Raw genomic sequence first — 21,203 nt, 5'->3', positions numbered from 1 at the left:
TACAATCCAAACCTTAGTATTTAGAAAAGACACTCTAAACATTACACACATCTAGACTTTGACCCGTGCGTGCACGGATTGACATTACATAACGGACATTTACGAAATAAATACATCGACACGCCGTATTGTTGACATTTACGTAACAAAGCAATGCTCTTAATTTCACTACACTTTCCTTAGTTAGAATAGATATAATCTAACTGTGTCTTAGGAAAGGCCCTCACCATGGACTGTTAGAATGCCTCCCATATTCCCGTAACGTAACAGAAAATTGCAGAATCGCCCCGAAACGATTTTGGAGAAAATTATTGAAGTTGCATTGAAAATAACAGTCAAATTAATCATAAAAAACCATTTCAAGACTGACTGTAAATACCTTTCATCTAAAAATTTAATCCATATAATGTAAAAATTCAACACTTTTTCAACAACTCTATATTGTGAGTTTTATGCGTGAAATCAAATATTTTTTTTGCCATCACGAAGACAAAAGTAAGTACGAAGTAGATATGTATATTTGTTATTTTATCATTTCTCTCATAAGAAATTATAAATATATATGAACAGAATATATAGCAATTAAATTTCCAATGAAAATTTACTCGCATTTGTAAAACCGTTTCTGAGTTTATTAATGCAAATATGATATTGTGGAAACATAAACTAATGATCCCGTTAGCGTGAATGCATTGCGCACGCGCTAGATTCTAAAATCCAAAAAATCCAAATGATTTTCGGGATTGTTTTAAAGGAATTTTCATTGATTATTAATTAGTGAAGCTTAATTGAAAAAAAAATACATGTAAAACAAATTGGTAATCTTCAAGTACCAATGATATTTAAAATATATACAACAAAAGACAGTAGTCTTCCTATTTATCGGTATTAAGGTAGTCCATCCATAACTGTCATATTTCATATCTAATAGATATTAAGTGTGATCACTAAAATCTTAGTGTGATTTTAAGGAGTTTATTAAATGATAAAGTTTCACCTTTGAAATCTTTAAAAAAATAATTTTAATAAATTTATCATATGTTGAAGTTAACATTAAAGTCTATGGGAAAAATGCATTTTTAAATATATTTCTTTAGTACAAGTAATTTTCTCACATCTCTCTTGGTGAAAAGTTGCAAAAGCTTTCTCCGTATTCGAATATACTAAACAAATTCATAGTTTACCATACACATTTTCAGAATAGGATTTTTAAAAAAATTTCCTAAAGGACAAACAACTCTTTAAAAAAGTTTTAAGTGCAAAAAGTTCATTAAATTGACTACATACAAACACCAAAGTTTGGTCTATGCCAGCCTCATAATAGCTTTAAAATATGTATTTGATGTGGTATAGAGCAATCAAAATTGTTAAATTTACCTTAGTTATGAATGGATCACCTTAAAGCCCAAAAATTCGAGTCTATAATTTTGATATAGTAGTATAGATACAACAATTTGATCGATTACCTGCTGTCTCTTTTCTTGAGATTATTCGGAATCTTCAGAGGTTCTTTTTTGGTTTGTTGATATATACATGTATGTAGATATACATTATGCGAAACAAAATCATTCTATGAATGTTACCCTAGCGAATTAGTTTAAAGCAGTTATTTACTGTTTAGAGATCTTAAGGGTGATGTGCGGCACTCTTAAGTTGTGAAGAGGACACCAATGAACCCCCTTGATATTTCTTTTTTAGACTTTTAAATCTTCAAAATAAGACTGTAGCTTCGCAGTCCGACAGTTGTTCTGAGTGATAAAAAGGCATTGTTCTATTCTTGTATGCAAACTTTTCAAACACAATGACATTTAGAGCTTCATATTTATTGCTTTCTTATCTTTTGGCAACATTTTTGACCAGTTTTGGGCGGAAAAAAGCCAGTTCAAGAAATGTTTACATTCTTATCCTCATATGAACAAAATGCCCGGACATCTTTCTTAAAGATATTAACGAGGTATTTGCTTCACCTTCCTCAATCCTTCAATCCTTCTAATTGTCCTGTATGCATCATGAAAATCATCAATAAGACTTGAAAAGAAAATTGGGAATTTTTCATTTTTTCTGCTAATCTCACTTTGTGTAGGAGATGTAAATGAAAATACACACAAAAGACAATATTTGAGAGATTTGATGGTGTAGCTTTCTACAAACATATTTGATATGGTACTCAGTGTAAATCATCCGTATTTTATTTGTATCTATTCCTGCAAAACTACTAGTCAGACGTTCAATAAAATATCTTTTAAAAGTTAACGTATTATTTTAAACAGCTTTCATTATTTTACTTGTTTGATAGATATACATTTGGTCATGTGTAATGTTTTAGTATGCATTTGAAACATAAAAGACATTTTTTAAGTATTTCTGCAAACTTGCGTATTGAAAAGAGTTTAACTATTACTGTGATTACACAATTAGATGGCTGCAATATTTCCTTTCATGAAAATGTATACTGCATACTCTGAAATTCAAAAGTGATTTTTGAAAAGTATCTAGATGTTTTGTACTAACTACATGGATTGTTTTGTTCAGTTTTATTAGATGAAATAAGAGAGCATCTTGCACTATATAGCTCATGAAAGCTCTTGATGGAACAAGTTAACCCTTTTTTAGCAAGAAAAATGTGTAGCAAAGTCATCAATCTCAGTGGTTCCCTCTGGACCTGTCTCCATGTATCGTCGATTCTAGTCTCAAAATTTAGGGAAGAACGATGTCTGTCTCAATGGCCATTTGATCCTACCGACTTGCAGGTTTACCCGACTCTCTGGCTTTACTCTCTTAAAGAGTCATAATGATGTTCATCATGTGAGTAATTTTCATACTTTGTTGTTACCGTTTGAAGCATTATGCAATCGTATTTACTGTTTACTTCTCCGTGAGTAACAAATTTAACTGCCCGAGAACAAGAAGTAGATGAACCTTTTGCGTTGTTTCTCTTTCGTCTTCTGTAAAATGAAAACAAGGAACTAAATTCATGAAATCAGAATAATTATCACAAAATATAATTGGGAAATGTTCAAAACAATTTTGCTAGGATATGACAAACAACTCCGCTCACTGTCATACTGCTTCACGTTAACTGGCCTCGATTTCCTGTTAACCTGGCCAAACCAAACATACATTTGGTTCAGCGAAGTACCATATTGCCTTGACTTGGCTTCCAGCAAAAAGTCGTCCTTACCCCTTAACCAGTAAAAACTCACTAAACACATATTATTCATGTCAAATCGCCACTTTCCAAATTAAAAAAAATTGATATGCATAGCTGGTGGCTGATATAATAAATGCATCAATATCATACATAACATTGTTTTAAGATTTTTCGGAGAAACATATTTTGGCAACCAATCGCTTATGTCGGAGCAACTAATGCAAAAAAAAGAGCTCATTTAATGTTAAGCTTTGTAATTCCTAAATGGTCTCGAAATATACATGTAGCATTTTCGCCGAAGGAAAAATCTGAGAATAATATTATTAAGTTTTATTCGTAACTATTTTATTTCACGGTTTACCAGGAATTTACTGGTTGCAGCGATTAATTTACGGGATTAAAATGTGGATTATTATGAAAATAGTACTCCATTTGAAGACTGGTTCGCGGTGAGAAGTATTCGCGAATACGATGGTCTCCAACATTTCCTGCACGCTAGTTGTTTATTTAAGCTAAAATTTTAAAGTCATAATTCATTTGATTTAGGCTACTGTGGATTTTATGCAGAAAATCAAAGACACATATTAAGGTAGTCCATTCATAACGATCAGATTTCATATCTAAAAGATTGCAAGTTTGATCACTAAATCTTAGTCTGATTTTACAGAGTTAATTTTAATAAATTTATCATATATTGAAGTTAATATTGAAGTCTATGGGAAAATGCATTTTTAAATATATTTCTTTAGTACAAGTAATTTACTCACATTTTTCTTGGTAAAAAGTTGCAAAAGCTTTCTCCGTATTCGAATATGCTAAAATAATTCATAATTTACCATACATATTTTCAGAAAATGATTTTTTTTCAATTTTCCTAAAGGGCTTAAAAAGTTTAAAGTGCACAAAGTTCATTTAATTGACTACATACATACACACAAGTTTGGTCTTTATCAGCCTCATAATAGTTTTATAACATGTATTTGATGTAGTATAGATCAATCAAAATTGTTAAATTCACCTTAGTTATGGATGGACTACCTTAAAGTGTTGAAATCAGGTTTAGCTAAATATAAATAAATATAGTTTAAGCTGAGTTTATTCTACATTTATATTATTACAAATATAGCACGGAATCCGAAATAACAGCTATTTAAATTATGGCTACAGCGAAATCAAACTTAATTTTTTTTTCTGTGTAAGCATATATATAAAGAAGAACATCGGATACAATTTTATTCATACTTAAATACTTTTATCTTACCTTACACAAAATACCAGCAGACCAATTGTAGTTGTTATAGCGGCAATTATACCACCAAGAGTGAGCAAGATTTCTTCGAGTTCTATGGAGAAAAAGATATTGCAATTATTTTTATTTTTGCAGAAAAAAAGTTTATCGCAACAAAACTTTGATACTCATACCTAACTGATTAGTTCAGCCTTGAAAAACATATTAGTAATTGAGAATTCTTTATGATGTAAAATATTTCAAAGGTATCCATCTTAGAAATACTAAGAATTAAAAACACCAAAATACACATTTAGTAAAGGGCTTAAGAAGTAGAACGCGTAGATTAAAATTAAGACAAAAGGACTAAATTTTTCTTTGACAAACACATGTTGATAACTGATAGAATTAAACATCAAATGTGTTCAGGCTGTAAGATGCATTCCATATTTGATAATATACCCCTCCATGCCTTTTGATAAGATAGCAATATGTTTATCAAAACATTTTACTTTTTTAAAACTCTCTTCTACATAACAAACAATGCAGAAAACGATTGAGTTAAAAATATTTAGTTGAATGGACGAAAGAATTACTTGGCTGATCACTGTTTTTTGAATTATTAAATGGATTGAAGGAAACTGACGATACTTTGTTTGATGTGTGAGTGGTTCGCGCTAATGAGATTCTTGTCGTGAGTTTTGTTGGTTCTAACAAGCTCTGAAATTAAAATAAACGTTAAAACACTAGCAATATTTTGCTTTAAAAAAAAAGTGTAATTTTCATTTCTTGAATAAAATAACAAATTCTTCACAAATAAGAATTTATGCTCAATAATATTCTAAAGAAGAATTTGGATGTAAGTACATTTAGTGTATTTAAATCAACCTGTTCACAGAGTGCGTGGTGATGGTCAAAACAAGATGTAAATGAACAGCTGCTCTGATGACAGGTTTCACATTGCACTTGCACAGAGTACGATAAATCTGAAACAAGAGGTAAGTATGTATCAAATTGTTTTCTAAATACATCAAAAATACATTAGAGTGGCAAAACCATACATGCTAGCAACTGATTTATTTCATATGTACCTAACGAAAATAAAGTAAAATGTTGTCTGGCTATTCCAACCCAAGTATAACCATTTCCTGTCTGAATTCCATGACAGGCACTAACTGGATTCATCACGTCGTAATCCCCATGTAAATATAGTCCCTCTCTTTTACAATTCTTGTAACAGTCTTTCCAATTCAAGTTTGAGTAAACAGTGTCATTAAGCTCTACAATGTACATCAAATAATATTTCAGCGTTGCATTTACTGATGATTTGATACATTAACATTGAACGTGGAACAGTAATTTCTTTAGTTTAGTTTGCTAGCTTTAGAGCTTAAATGTTTTTGAAACGTTTTTTGAGGCTGCTAGTGACAAAGGTTGCAGTTGTTTCAGTGACAAAGAATTCATTTGCGTTTATCTCATTCTATTCACTTTATATGAATTTCAAAAAATGATGAAACAAGAGGTCCATGGGCTACATCGCTCACCGGAGAAACAATAGGTATGATAAAATCAGCCTAATACAGCCATAATACAAGCTATCTGGATAATTTACAATAATACATGCATATCCTGAATAAATAAAATCAATTCTTCTGAATATTTTAATGGTTATTATCATTAGTCCATATTCTAACAGAATTACCTTTTAGTAATATCACATGAATACCATTTCCTACCCTGGATATTATAATGTTTATAATCATTGGTACTTTTCTAACAGGATGATTTACAGTCATATCACATGTTGAGTATTGCAGTTCTCAAAAAGATCCAAAACAATTGTTTATATAATGGAAATAAACCTTAAATCAAACTCTGAACCCTTTGTGAGGCCGAAGAATTGTCCAGGGACTAAAGAAAGTCTTAACAATGATTAAGAAACACCTGGCTGATTAGTTCCTTAGATAAAGAATTTCAGGATTAACTGTACATATTCCTATGTAAAACTTCGACCCAATGTGCCGCCTTCCCTAAGGTGTCATGATATTTACAACAGTGAATCTACCTGAGGATGCTTCCACACAAGTTTTTAGCTTTCCTTGATGATTAATTTCTGAAAAGCAGACTTTTTAAGATTGCTCGATATTTCAAAATATGAAACGTCGACCCTCACTATGGATGCACTCTACCTTCATAGGTCATGATTTTCACAACTGTGAATCTACACTACTTGAAAATGCTTTAACTCAAGTTTTAGCTGCTTTCCTAGCTTATTAGTTTCTAATAGGAAGATTTTAAAAGAATTTGTCAAAAATTGTCAATAATTCATAATTATCTACCTTTGTAAAAGAGTGTGGTTCTTTAATTTCACAGCTTTGAATCTTATTTGCCTAATGTTGCCTTGTGTCAATTTTGATTGAAATTGACCCAGTTGTTCTTCAGCAGATGTTGAAAATGTGGAAAGTTTACGGATAGACAGACTGACGGACAGACAAAATTGATCAGAAAAATCACTTAAGCTTTCAGCTCAGGTAAGCTAAACACGCTACCAATAAGTATGTTGTTACTATTTTTACAAAACAGTTTGTATAACTTTTATTCATTTCGTATTTGTATCAATATTGGTACTAAGAGTGGTGATACTTTTATGTGTACAACATCAATTGAAAAGAAATGCACCATATTTTAAAAGAAAAACAGTTCTAGTCATCGACAGAAATATCAAATGAAAATTGGTGTGAAAAGGAAAACGTACATTTATATTACACCATTCGAAGAGAATGAAAGGTTTCCTATTTGCCAAGAATTTGAATGTGTTCTTGCTTTTGAAACAAAATTGAAAGAAAAATAAAGCAATTGTGTTTTAACTGTTATTAAAATTAAGGAACGAGAAATTTGGAATAATGACACTGCCGAAAAAGTTCCGTTATGGCAAAACAAGAGACCTAGGGGCCACATCGCTTATATGATCAACACTTTAAATTACAACTTGTACCTGTGCCTGGGCGTCTACATTGGCAGTTGACAGTCAAAGAAGAGTATTGCAGATAAACGAATTTCCTTGTTGTGTCTGAACATTTCAGAGCCATGTATCTTGCATTTAGGTCATGCTCGTCAAGATATACTAAATCTCCTTTAAAAAAAGAGCGTAACAATGTATCATTTTTTTGAACCTGTTTCAATTAATATGATCTAATGAAGACATAAGCTAACTGTGGAAAATTGTTACTGAAGGCCTGAACGCAGATTGATATAAAAGTGAAAGTATTTAACCTGCTTTATAAACACTGTATGTCCCGGGGCCGCCACGGTCGTTAATGACCTCGGATGTACTGCAGGATGTATTGCATAAGCGTGGATCAATGGCTTCTGTGACGGAAAAATGGTCACTTAGACAGACACAGCTGGTGTTCTTAAAGAGTTAAAATACAAGTACATTTTTACACTTTATTGGTAAATGTTTTGGTAAATTTATACAGCTGATTTTGCTAAACTGCCTTGATAATTTTCCCATAAATTAAATGATTTTTTTGTAAATTTAAAAGTATGAACTTTGCAAAAATCAGCCTTTCGTTCAACAGCGTATGTGCATCGATTGTAAACATTTCAGTCAGGCTTTCAGCATAAATTTCGACAGATTTGGCGAAAAAAGATCAAAAGAGATGAATTGAGACAAAACAGAAGTGCGAACCATAATCTTGTTCAAGAAAATAATGTAAAATGTACTTGTATCATCAATACATTATTTTATCATAAGAAAATTATTCACATCAAGGTCTGCTGAGCATTCCCTTTTCCCTTCCTCGTCAGGTTTTTTAATTCACATAATGTTTTAACAGTTTCTGACGTAACATATTAGGTTAAACTCTAGCACAAACAGTTCATATAAAATACACTGCTTAACGCATTATATAGTAAAGGAATGTATTCATTATTTGCAGAAATGTCATGAAATACCTGAAGTCCAAAGAAAAAGTAATATGCCATGGAACATGTTTGCTGACACGTGACCACTGACGGAGAGGTCAAGGTCTTTTTCACTGTCTGTGACGGGTCTATCTGAGCCTCATTAAAGCACCCTTAATCATAAAGGGTTAAAAAACAGAAAAGTATAAATCTTTACACATTCCATTGAATAAGTAAATAAGCTTCAAATCATGTAAATTAAACTCTTTAAACAGCTATAATTTTTCTGCATGAAGTATCAGAACATGCTTTATGTGCAAATTTGTTGTTCTGTACCATCTGACTGTATTAATTAGATAAGAACAGTACCGATGACATGAATCCAAGGAGACAATCTCCTTTGCTTTCTTGTCCAGTACCCCTTAACTAGGTCTGTCTGTGTGGTGTGTATGGGAGAAGACACGAGTGTTGCCTTCTTCTCCGTGCAGTACTGTACAGCATCGGCCCAGTTCATGGTTGTATTAGATACAAACTTCTGTAGATGTAAGTCGTTACCTTAAAAAAATAAACAAACTGAGAATTCTGATAATTATTCAGTTAAGAATAACCGATGTTATCAAATAATTACTTTGAATATGATAAATATGCATCCACAAAAACAGAAACAAAAACATTCTGAAGCACAGGTCCATTTTAACGAACACACTACCTTTAAAACTTCCGCCTGTTATCAGGAGATAGGGATTTTGCATTTCACCAAAATCGTAAATAACGCAAAATTAAACAATATCGACATGAATACATAAAGCTTTAAAGGAGTACACATATTCTATAACCAATGCAAACTTAGTTTTATGTATAAGGGGAAAATTAAAACGACATGATAAGCATTATTTATTGTTCATAGCAAATTAATGTCATCAAGTTTCAAAGGTTTTTCGACGAAACAGAAATTGTAACTTTGTAAAAACAATGGATTTAAATTTAGAAAACCGATATCTGGTGGATAATGAAATAGTTTTACTTTTTTTCCCTTTGAAATGTTTTATATGAAACTATTTTCAATTTGGCAATTGAATAAGTTGCGTTGAAAATCAAAGTTTGAAGACGTTAACTATATAGTTACAATTGTAATAACGTTTGATCATAGTTAGTAGACTGTGAAATTATGCAGTTGCATCATTTTATCAATGCTTATGGTCAAGAAGTAACCAGTTTATGATTTATATCGAGTGTGGTACTAGATGGTATCCCGGGAATTAAAACCTTACACATTAATGACACAATGCTACAATGTTGAACCATATCCTAGTTTATATTTTTTTTTGATTTTCGTATTACTGTGACTGTCCAATTTTTTTTCTTAATTGCTTTCTTAACCTTTTCATTGAATATATACCCAGATGAACCTACATAAATTAAGAGAACCCAACAATAATTTTTAACAAAATATTTATATACCAAATTTAAGAACACAAATAAAATAAAAAATTGACAAAAATAAACTTTACATAATAAAACAAAATACATTTATATAATAATGTACGTTTACTAATCCATATCCGACGCACGTGGTTTTAAAGAACCTTCAGGTGATCACGTGGTTTTATAGTACAGTCAGGTACACGTATGTTCGGCAACAGCCAGAACAAAGTTGTTTCAGTAGAATGACCACATGCTGCACGAGTCTACCGAGGTTATCTTAAAAAGAAGGGTTTTTTTGGTGATGCAAATGACCAACCGCCTGGTTCACGCTGATTTTAAATTTCTTTCAATAGACTCAATTTACAGAATATGGGTTTCAAGGAACACACATTTTATAATTATAAATATGAAACTTTAACAATATTTAGTTATATGATACATCTACATTAATGATAACGAACTTGTGAAACTGCAAGGAGCGCCGTCTGGTATAAAATCACAACTGGATTTTAGAGATGTGCCAAAAGGGCCGCCATAGTTCACCCACTCAATGCAGAACAACGGCTTCATTAAAATATTCCCAGAAAAAGGAAACAGCTACTCAAAGGGTAATGAAGCCGATAATAATTCAGCACCCGAGAACGCTCCTTCCCCGACAGCTATTGACGTTTTGTAGCGACGGAAAATTTACTATTTTTATAGGTTTAAGTATAACAGGAGGCCCAAGGACCTGAAATATCACTTGAATATGGTACAACCTTGCTCATAAAAATATTCAATATAATATATTGATAGAGGAAAATACGTGGGTAGGTTAAGGCAACTCCGAGTTTAATGACTTTCGATTTTATGATCAGTTTAAAATTTGTTTTTTTTTTATGAAAACAGTGCTGAATATTAATATCAGATGACTGTGTTCGCAATGGTATTATTTTTTCTACTTCGGAAGCGAGACGATCTTTGAAGCTGCCGTGCCATGGTATCACGTGACAGTTGAAAATAGATCACTTTTTAACCTTAACAAAAAATCAAAAAGTGTAACACTACCCCAAAGTTCATTAATATGTATGATACAAAATTTCGATCGGCAATTTGTTCATATTTATAAGTATTACTGCTAGAATACTTATTGTTTATCGCATAATATAAAAAACTATCGTCATTATTAATCGGAAACCCACTCGACTTCTTCAATTTCATTGAAATTACTACGTATTTTTTAATTACAACAACGAAGCACAGGATTCTAGCAGCAATTTTCACGTAGTATAGTTCATTTGCTAAATTCAACTTCCACAATATTCGGGGTAGTGTTACACTTTTGCCTTTTTTGTACACACTGACAGAGAAAGGGCCGGTGAAGCCACCCAAATGTCTATCTGCTTATCTTATTACACTAGCTAATAAAACAAAATATCCATGCGCGAATTTTCCTGATTATATCCAAACTAACAGTCATCTAAATCTTGTGTATTAGTATAAAATAAGTCTGATTTCGGCATTGTTTACATGCATTCCAATGATTTGTCTCCCGACATTAATCTTCTCTTTTAAAGTAGATCCAGTGTTCTGTGATGTCATACTTTTTTGTAAAACTTTGAATTCTTTAAAATTTGCGCAAGATAGTTTTATTTATTTTATGTGAATATAATCACATGGATGTTATTAGAATTATTGGTAGGTTCACGATATTTTCGCAACTTAATTTTATCCTAAATTTGCAATTTTTTTTTATACATCTTATCTATACAAAGGGGAAATAACTCTTTTTCTGACTTTTCTCTCAGTTGTATGTCTAAATGCTATAGTTTTTGTTCTCTCAAAGATTAATTTCAAAATATTTTTGTAGTTTTAGTTTTCTGATAAAGTTGACATTAAAATCAAACAAGAAAAACAAATTTCTGCCTAAAAGATTTTACTTTTAACCAAAACAAAAACAAAAACAAAAAAAAACCGTTTTCTGATGCTAAATATGCTTTAGTTTGTGTTTATCTGGCATCTCAAAAACTATGATGACATGTATATTTTTTCTAACAATTTATGACATATAAGTTTATTAAGTGAGATCAGTTCGGTTTTTTCAACTTTTATCAGAGAATTTTACGAATATGGAGTTACCTTAAACATTGTTTTTCTCTTTTTATGTGTGCTACCAACCAAACCTTAGTAGATTTAGGAAAGAAGCTGTAAACATTAAACACAATACAACAATTCGATCGTACTTCTACCGTCTCTTTTCTTGAGATTAAGCGGAATCATCAGAGGTTCTATTTTTTGTTTTGCTGATATATATGTAGATATACATTATGCGAAACAAAACCAGTTTATAATTTAAAGCAGTCATTTACTGTTTAGAGATCTTAAGATTTAAGTGAGGTATTTGTTTCACCCGCTTCAATCGTTCAATCGATCTAATTGTCCTGTATTGATCTAGCGCTATGTGAAATTCATCAATAAGAATTGATAAAAATGGGTGACTTTTTCATTTTTCTGCTAATCTCACTTTGTGAGGGGAATGTAAACGAAAATACACAAAAGACAATTCCAGAGAGCAATTATCATAATGGTGTAGCTTTCTACAAATATTTTTGATAGGGTACTCAGTGTACATGTAAGGTATCCGTATTCTATTTGTATTTATCCCTGCAAAACTTCTAGTCAGACGTTCAATTAATATAATATCTTTTAAAAGTTAACGTATTATTTTAAACAGCTTTCATTATTTTAATTATTTGATAAATATACATTTGGTCAAAAGTAATGTTTTAGTATGCATTTGAAACATAAAAGACATTTTTACAGCATTTTCTGCAAACTTGCGTATTAAAAAGAGTTTAACTATTGCTGTGTGATTACAAAATTATATGGCTGCAATACTTTCTTTCATGAAAATTTATACTGCATACTCTGACATTCAAGAGTAATTTTTGAAAAGTAACTAACATCCTGCACAACGTAGCTCATGCCATATTTTAGTGGAACGATTTTACCCTTCCCCTGTAAGAAAACGTTTGTAGCAAAGTCATCAATCTCAGGGGTGCCCTCTGGAGCTGACTCCATATATCGTAGATTCTAGCGTTAAGTCAAAAAATTTCAGACAAAATGAATGGATTAATGAGTTCTGTCTGTTAGGGGAGAAAGATGTCCATCTCCATGGTCATCCTACCGACTTGCAGGATTACCCGACTTTCTGGATTTACTCTCCTAAAGAGTCATAATGTTGTTCATCACGTGAGTAATTTTCAAACTTTTTTGTTACCGTATTAAGCATTATGCAATCGTATCCATTGTTTAGCTTCTCTCGAGTAACAGATTGAACTGCCTGAGAACAAGAAGTAGATGAACCGTTTGTGTTTTCCCGCTTTCGTCTTCTGTAAAAAAAATAACAAAGAACTAAAGTCACATTTTTTCACAAAATATAATTGGCATATGTTGAAAACATCATTGGTATGATATACAAACGGTTTAGAACAAATCCCCTCACTGTCATATAAGTTCACGTAAAATGGCCTTGATTTCCTATTAAATTTTTCAAACAAAAAATATACTCGCTCGGTTCAGCGAAGAACCAATTTGCCTCAACTTGACTTCTAGTAAAAAGTCTTCTTCACCCCTTTACCAGGAACAACTCAAACAAACACTTATGATTTATATTAAATCGCCACTTTCCTACAAACAATTGCTTAGGTAGAAGAAACTATTGTCAAAAGAAAGAGACCATATAATGTTAAGCTATGTAGTTCCTAAATTGTCTCGAAACACACATATAGCATTTTCGCTTGAAAGAAAAATTTGAGAAAATTGTTTTGACTGTTTAATTCGTTTTTATTGTATGTCACGGTTTACCAGAGATTCACTGGCTACAGCAATTAATTTACGGAATTAAGATGTGGATTAATCTAAAAATAGTATACAAGAGACCTTTGAAGAGTGGTTCGCGGCGAGAAGTATTCACGAAGACGAGGGTCTCGAAAATAATTCGTCGGTTTACACTATAAATTTTTGAAGACATATAATTTATTTGATTTAAACGAAATTTCTACAGTGGATTTTATGAATAAAAGTCAAACATAAGAATTTGATATTGAAGTTTAAAAAATAATGTTTATCAAAATATAACCTTAGTCTAAGCTACATTTATGGTATTACAAATGTAGCATGACATCCATATCAACAACTATTTAAATTAAAGCTACAGCTAAATTAAACGTAATAAATTTTATCTGTGTTTGTATATACATAAAAAAGGACATCGGTTACAATTTTCAACCATACTCATCTTACCTTGCAAAAAATATCAGAAGAACAATTGTAGTTGTTAAAGCGATAATAGTACCACCAAGAGTCAGCAAGATTTCTTCGAGTTCTACAGAAATAAAAATATTGCCACAATATTTAGTTCTCCAGAAAGGCAACACGATTTTGTGTATCACAACACTACTTTGATACTGTGTCGACAAAAATAATACAAGTTAGCAGCAATACTTTGATATTGTGGCGACAAAAACGAATAATACAATTTAGCAGAGATTTTTGTGTACAAAAAATGAATTTTTAAAAAAAGATATGAAAGTTAACTACAAATATATTTAAATAAATGAGAAGTTGCAGATTACATGTATTACAGTTTTATACCTAATCAATTTGTAAAAACCTACAAAAGCATAATGATAATAATTAAGAATTCGTTACAATGAAAAGTATTTCAAAGGTATCCATGTAAGACTGCATAAGAATCAAAGACACCAAAAAAAAAAAAACACTCTCAGAAAAGGACTTTTGAATCAGAACCCCCAGATTTCTTAAATGCTGGTTGAGGTGAATAGACTTTTCAACTATCTCTCGAAATTTACGATTCTTAGTAAACCAAAACCACATTCAAATCGTGTAAAAATGAGAGGTTTTTTCCGAGACGTATATAAATTATAAAAGCAGCTAGGTTAAGAAAATTAAGACTATTAATATTTTCTAAGACTATTTTTCCCTATCAAAACAGCATTTCGATAACTGATTGATAAATAGTAGATCAAAAGTGTCCTAGCTGTAAGATACACTATATAGTTTTTAATAAAGCTCCCTTTGTCTGTTGATAATATAACAAGATATGATTATCAAACCATATTACTATTTTACATAACAAGCAATGCAGAAAACGGTTTTATTAGATAGAAAATATTTAGTAGAATTGACGAAATAGTTACTTTGGTTATCATTATGAAATGGATTGGAGGAAACCGAGGATGCTACGTTTGACGTTTGACTTGTTGGCGCCAATGAGCTGCTTGATTTTGGTTTTGTTGTTTTTAACAAGCTCTAAAATTAAAATTAACGTAAAAAAGTGAAGTTTTCATTTTTTGCACATAATAACTAGTTCTTTGCAAATAAGAATTTATTCTCAATAATTTGTTAAAGAAGAATTTGGATGAAAATACATTTAGTGTGTTAAATTAACCTGTTTACAAACTGCATGGTAACGATCAGAACAGGAAGTTAATGAGCAGTTGCTCTGACGACAGGTATCACATTCAGAACAGGAAGTTAATGAGCAGTTGCTCTGACGACAGGTATCACATTGTCGTTGTAGAGAGTATGATAAATCTGAAACAGAGGTAAAAATATGCATCAAATTTGTTTAAATTTATGTATACATCAAAAATATATCTAAGTGACAAAACCATACATGTTAACATTTGATTTTATATATACGCACCTGAAGAAAATGAAATAAAATTTTGTCTGGCTATTCCAACCCAAGTTTAAACATTTCCTGCCTGAATTCCTTGGCAGGCACTAACTGGATCCAACAAATCGTAATCCCCATGTAAATATTGTCCCTCTCTTTTACAATTCTTGTAACAGTCTTTCCAATTCCAGTTAGAGTAAACAGTGTCAATAAGTTCTATAATTTATATCAAGTAATTGTTTAGCATTGCAATTTACTAATTTTTATATACATTTACATTTAACATGGGACCGTAATTTCATTTAGTGTGTCAAGTAAATCCCATTTTTCATTTAAATAGTGAAAATGATTTCAACGCTCATCCGAAATCATATATAAATATTCAGTTTGTAAATGAAGAGCTTAAATCATTGACGCAGTTTGCAGTTGCCTCAGTGAAAAAGAATTCATTAACGTTTATCTCTGACAATTTAATTAATATATAAATAAAGACTTACGATGACACAATGCTACCAATAAGTATGTTGTTACCATTTCAACAAAACAGCCTGGATGACTTTTTAGATATTTCTTATTCGTTTCAATATTGGTACTTGATTTGATAATACTTTTATTGGTACAAGATCAAATGTTAGAAAATGCGCTATAAATATTTTTTAGGTAAACAGAGTTCTTGTCATTGACAGAAAAACTTGATGGAAAATTAATCTAAAAGAGGGAAATATTCGTTTATTATACCCCATCCGAGGAAACAATACAAGATACAAGTTTCCTTTTGCCAAAATAATGAATGTATTCTTGACTTTTAAACAAAATTTGAAAACAATATAGTCAATGTGATTTTTACTGTTGTTATTAAGAAGGAACAAAAAATTTGGAATAACTGTGCCATCGCCACACAAGTCCTATCATGGCAAAACAAGAGGCCCAGAGGACACATCGCTCATATGAACAACTTATTGAATTACAACTTGTACCTGTGCCTGGGCGTCTACATTGGCAGTTGACAGTCAATGTGGAGGATTGTAGATATACAAATGTCCATGTTGTTTTTGAACATTTCAGAGCCATGTATGTTGCATTTAGGTCATATTCGTCAAAAGATATCAAATCCCCTTTGAATAAATGAGCGCAACAAATGAATGCATAATTTTATAGTGATCTGTTTTAATATATATGATCTAACGAAGACATCGATAAACTGTCAAAAAATTTAACTGAAGGTCTGGGGCTCGTAACATAAAGCATGCTAAGATTTTGACTCAAGAAGGGTCATAAGTAGGACTTAGGCGCAATTTTAGGACCTACATAAGTCCTTATACCGTAACATAAAGCAACTTTAGCAATGTCTTAGCTAAGTCATGTTTATGTTAAAAAGTAAAAACATATTTTTCATTTCTTTTGTCGAATTTGAATGTATTGGTAATAAAATCATATTTTCATAGATACACGTGCATGACATCTTTGGTATTAGATGGGGCAGATGTAAATGTACAGACACAACATTCAAGGTGGCATGAGTATATATACACATGTACCTAAAAATGTTTAAAAGCTCAAAGCGATGGATCTCGGTCAATATATTCAGTCTATTGTTGTTGCTTCTTTGTTTTGACGAATATTCACTATTGTGGTCGTTCTCGAAGACTGCCTGTGGCGTAATATCTCGATGCTGTTATAACTTGATAAAATTAGGTAGCGGAAGACCCTCTTGGTTTTTTTTTCGGTTTCTTTTTATTTTAATTTTATTTTTTTTTATTTTTTTCTGACTCCTTCTCGGCTTTATATTTCAAAAAGTTTTCATCTGATTTCCCTGGAATTTTCCGAGCTTTTGTAAAGTTACCTTGCCACAACGATGTTAAAGTTTCAGCATTTGCGTCACTTCCGTTCAAATTTGACAGCCATTTTTAATTTTTAAAAAATTTCCATAAACTTTAAAGAGATCGCTTTGAAATTTTTACAGATGATAGATGTATCAATTCTATGGTGTACTGGGGGGTTTAAAATTTTATTCATCAATTTAGCTTAAACCGGAAGAAGTTCCAATTTTTGGAAATTTTCATTTTTTTAACAAAAAAGACAATATTACAGTTTTATAGAATTTGCCATGGTAAATTCAAATCTGAAATCTGTTTTAAAATCGGACGATGCATTGCATAGATAGTGGGAATTAAAAATCGATTTTTCCGGAAATTTTGACTCCGCGTTCTAGGTTTAAAAAGTAGCGTCAAGTTCAAACTCGTACCAAAAATAGTTCGATTTTTGTTAAGTCTTACTTGACACGTTCGGATTTTTTTTGTTAAGTCGTTCTTGAAATTGTAAAGGTTTTTGTTAATTCGTACTCAGAAACATTCGCATTTTGCTAAGTTGTACCAAGAATAACTCGATTTTTAATTTTTTTTTGTTTAAGTTACCCTTGTTAATGGTTTAAGAACTCTCCTTCTTACAGGAAAATCTAGCTTTACTCTCGACATTAACGTAAGTTATATAGTGGATTTCTTTTCATCTTTTGTTCTACATTTTACCCCACCAATAAGGCAATTCACATATTCTGGTTATAATTTCTTCATTAAGTCGATAATTGAAATGAGGCAATCGTCATCTTTAAATTCACTGAGGGTTTTTCTGTCTTCAAACGTCCTTAGCTTCTTCAATTTATCAAGTTTTGCGAGTTTATATATTCAGTTTCTTTTTGTAAACTTAAGACATACTTAAGTCACCTCTACCAGCCGCCTAAGTTTTGGGTAATTTGTTCTAGCTAAGCACTCATCTAGTTACGGACTTAAGACTAAGAATGTACATAAGTCGTACTTAAGCATTGTCTTAGACTTCAGTACCTTTTATGTTACGAGCCCAGATAACAGATTTAAACAAGTGTATAAGTATTCAACCTGCTTAATAAACACTGTATGTCCCGGGGCCGCCACAGTCGTTAAGGATCTCGGATGTACTGCAGGATGTATTGCATAAACGTGGATCAATGGCTTCTGTGACGGAAAAGGGGTCACTAAGGCAGACACAGCTGGTGTTCTAAAGGAGTGAAAATTAAAGTAATTTTTTGAGGTAGCATTCGACATAGTTTTAACCGTAAGAACATTAAAAACAACATTAAAACAAACAGTGAATGTTTAGACATGTAAAGAAGATGATTGTTGTTTTAACAGTTTTCGAGGTAATGTATAAGGTAAAACACTTACACAGACTGTTTAAGACGCTAAATTAATATCCATGCACATAAAATACTTTGTTTAACGCCAGGGAAAGAAAGGTGGCTATTCTTAGGAGTGCTTGTATATAATATTAGTAAGAAATGACATATACCTTAAGTCCAAAGAAAGTATAATGTGCAGTTGAACACTCTTGTTGACACGTGACCACTGACGGAGAGGTCAAGGTGTTATTCACTGTCTGTGACGGGTCTATCTGAGTCTCATTAAAGCATCCTTTATCATAACGGATGAGAATATAAGACAATTGTAAATTATTGGTTGTATCTTTTACAGGTTATCTCATGTCGAAACAAATTCATTAAAACTCTAGTTAATGTACTTATTTGTGTATATTTCCTGTTTTGTACGTATTACTCAAATGAGATCCATACCTATGACATGAATCCAAGGAGATATTCTCCATTGCTTTCTTGTCCAGTGGTTCCATTCATGGTCTGTCTGTGTGGGAGATGACACGAGGATAGAGTTCCTCGTCCTACAGTACTGAACAGCCTCGGTCCAATTCATGGTTTTGTTCGATACAAATTCATTTAGATACAACTCGTTACCTTTGAAAATAAGATTATAAAATACTGTGATTGAAGATAGTTAAGTAGAAACCCCGGTATACAAATACTTACTTTGGATGTAATTAATAAATATACACAAGAACAGAAACATAAACATTCTGAAATACTGGTCCATATTGACAAACACATTTACCTTTAAAACTTCCGCCTGTTATCAGAAGAAAGGGATTTGTGTTTCACCAAAATCGTAAATCAGACCAATTTAAACAATATCGACATGAATACATCAAGCGCGAAAAGCAGTTTACATATTCCATGACCAATGCAAACTTTTTTCTTGGAAGATAAGACCACATGTACAGCTTATAATGTTGTTCATGGCAAATTTATGTCCTTATATTATAAAGTCTTTCAACGTAATAAAATCGTAAATTCTGTAAAGAAGATTAATTTTAAAAAACCGATGGTTGTTGGCAAATCAAAAAAGATTTCCTTTTAATCTCTTTTTAGATGTTTTATGTAACTATTATTACATAATCAGTTTCAGTAATTCTGTATAACCAATAATTTGTTTTGAAAATCAAATTAGAAAAAGATAAATAGCATAGCTTCAACTGTATATATTAAAATCCTAGTATGATGGCTGTGAGGTTATATAATGTTGTCTCATATTGTCAATGTTTACGGTAAAGAAATGACCAGTTTATGATATACATTGAGTATTGAGATAAATTAAAATTAACTTTTCACTTTCCGGTATGTTTGAAGTATTAATCGTCACGTGATATCGCAAGCCTTTTAGTTGTCGAGGCAAAAGAGTGGTCTGCATGTTCATGTGGGCTAACGTATTCAGAAAAAACACAGAGAGGTGTTCTGTTCTGAGTCCACGAAGGAAAATTGATATTGATGTTCAATTTTATCTAATATCTGCCAGGTGCGAATGTATGATCTACACGATTTTTGAAAGTGTTACTATTCATTCAGTTCTATTAGAAACAACAATTTTGTCAACCCATAAAAAGATTCTTTAATGATTTAATTTGTAACAAACTTGCTTTACTGACTGTTCCCTCATGCTGTTTCTCTCGATTCCCTTTACCCTGCAAATCAATAATGCGCAGATCCATACAAAATTGAAACGTTTCTCAATATGAATGAGAAGTATTACTTTCTTCCTTCAATGAATAACCTCAGTACTCAATAAATACAAATGAATAATCAATCACGTTTGTCATAAGGATTTTTTTAGGTCACCTGAGTCACTCAGGTGACCTATTGCAATTGGTCTTCGTCCGTCGTCGTGTGTCGTGCGTAAACAATTTTACATTTTTAACTGGAAAACTACCAGGCCAATCGTTACCATTTTTGGTGTGAAGCATCTCTATGGTAAGAAGAGTCTCAATTGTGAAATTTATGGCTCTACCACCCCTGGGGTGCCACGGGCGGGGCCAAATATGCAAAAAAGCCAAATTTTCAAAAATCTTCTTCTCTACTCTACGCATGTGAGGAAAAAACTGGTTGCATGGTTATAATGTCCATGAGGCCCTCTACCAAAATTGTGAAATTTATGACCCCTGGGTCAGGGGTTCTGGATTTAGGGTGGGCCAATATAGCCATATAGTAAAAATGTATTAAATCTTAGAAAATCTTCTTCTCTACTAACATATATACTTGTTAAAAACTAAATGCATAATTATGTTGTCTATGAAGCCCTCAACCTAAATTTTGAAATTCATGACCCCTGGGTCAGGGGTTCAGGCTCTAGGGTGGGGCCAATATGGCCAAATACTAAAAATGTATTAAATCTTAGAAAATCGTCTTTTCTACTATCATATATATTTGTTAAAAACTAAATGCATGATAATGATTTCCATGAAGCCCTCAACCTAAATTGTGAAATTCATGACCCCTGGGTCAGGGGTTCAGGCTCTAGGGTGGGGCCAATATGGCCATATAGTAAAAATGTATTAAATCTTAGAAAATCTTCTTCTCTACTCCCATATTTATTTGTTAAAAACTAAATGCATGATAATGATGTTCATGAAGCCCTCTACCTAAATTGTGAAATTCA

The 21,203-nt window shown here is 31.8% G+C and overlaps 1 protein-coding gene and 1 long non-coding RNA gene across 2 annotated transcripts; both read right to left on the bottom strand.

Annotated features, from left to right (window-relative positions):
- Nucleotides 1-4,412: 4,412 nt before the first annotated feature.
- On the bottom strand, nt 4,413-5,367 carry LOC128168036 (uncharacterized). Its single transcript, XR_008241289.1, has 3 exons — nt 5,268-5,367; nt 5,031-5,099; nt 4,413-4,494 (listed from the first exon to the last, which is right to left on the bottom strand). It is a non-coding gene; the product is annotated as an uncharacterized LOC128168036 (long non-coding RNA).
- A 53-nt stretch (nt 5,368-5,420) lies between these two features.
- LOC128164771 (uncharacterized) lies at nt 5,421-19,410 on the bottom strand. Its single transcript, XM_052828764.1, has 13 exons — nt 19,326-19,410; nt 18,995-19,171; nt 18,715-18,836; nt 18,285-18,423; nt 16,371-16,508; nt 15,421-15,609; nt 15,163-15,308; nt 14,912-15,023; nt 8,655-8,840; nt 8,337-8,458; nt 7,653-7,791; nt 7,375-7,512; nt 5,421-5,659 (listed from the first exon to the last, which is right to left on the bottom strand). Exons 9-13 carry the CDS (start codon nt 8,797-8,799, stop codon nt 5,421-5,423), a joined length of 783 nt encoding a protein of 260 aa, XP_052684724.1. The 5' UTR covers nt 8,800-8,840; nt 14,912-15,023; nt 15,163-15,308; nt 15,421-15,609; nt 16,371-16,508; nt 18,285-18,423; nt 18,715-18,836; nt 18,995-19,171; nt 19,326-19,410.
- Nucleotides 19,411-21,203: the final 1,793 nt, after the last annotated feature.

The sequence above is a fragment of the Crassostrea angulata genome, chromosome 10 (genome assembly GCF_025612915.1).
Source record: "Crassostrea angulata isolate pt1a10 chromosome 10, ASM2561291v2, whole genome shotgun sequence".
Taxonomy (NCBI): domain Eukaryota; kingdom Metazoa; phylum Mollusca; class Bivalvia; order Ostreida; family Ostreidae; genus Magallana; species Magallana angulata.
This window is presented reverse-complemented; position numbering and strand designations above follow the sequence as displayed.

Excerpts from the sequence above, each read along its gene's own strand:
- LOC128164771 (XM_052828764.1), bottom strand. The coding sequence starts at position 8,799 with ATGAACTGGGCCGATGCTGTACAGTACTGCACGGAGAAGAAGGCAACA. Across the intron at positions 8,459-8,654 it reads TCCTTGGATTCATGTCATCG|GGTGCTTTAATGAGGCTCAG; the intron begins GTACTGTTCTTA and ends TTTATGATTAAG. Across the intron at positions 7,792-8,336 it reads ACTTTTTCTTTGGACTTCAG|AACACCAGCTGTGTCTGTCT; the intron begins GTATTTCATGAC and ends TAACTCTTTAAG.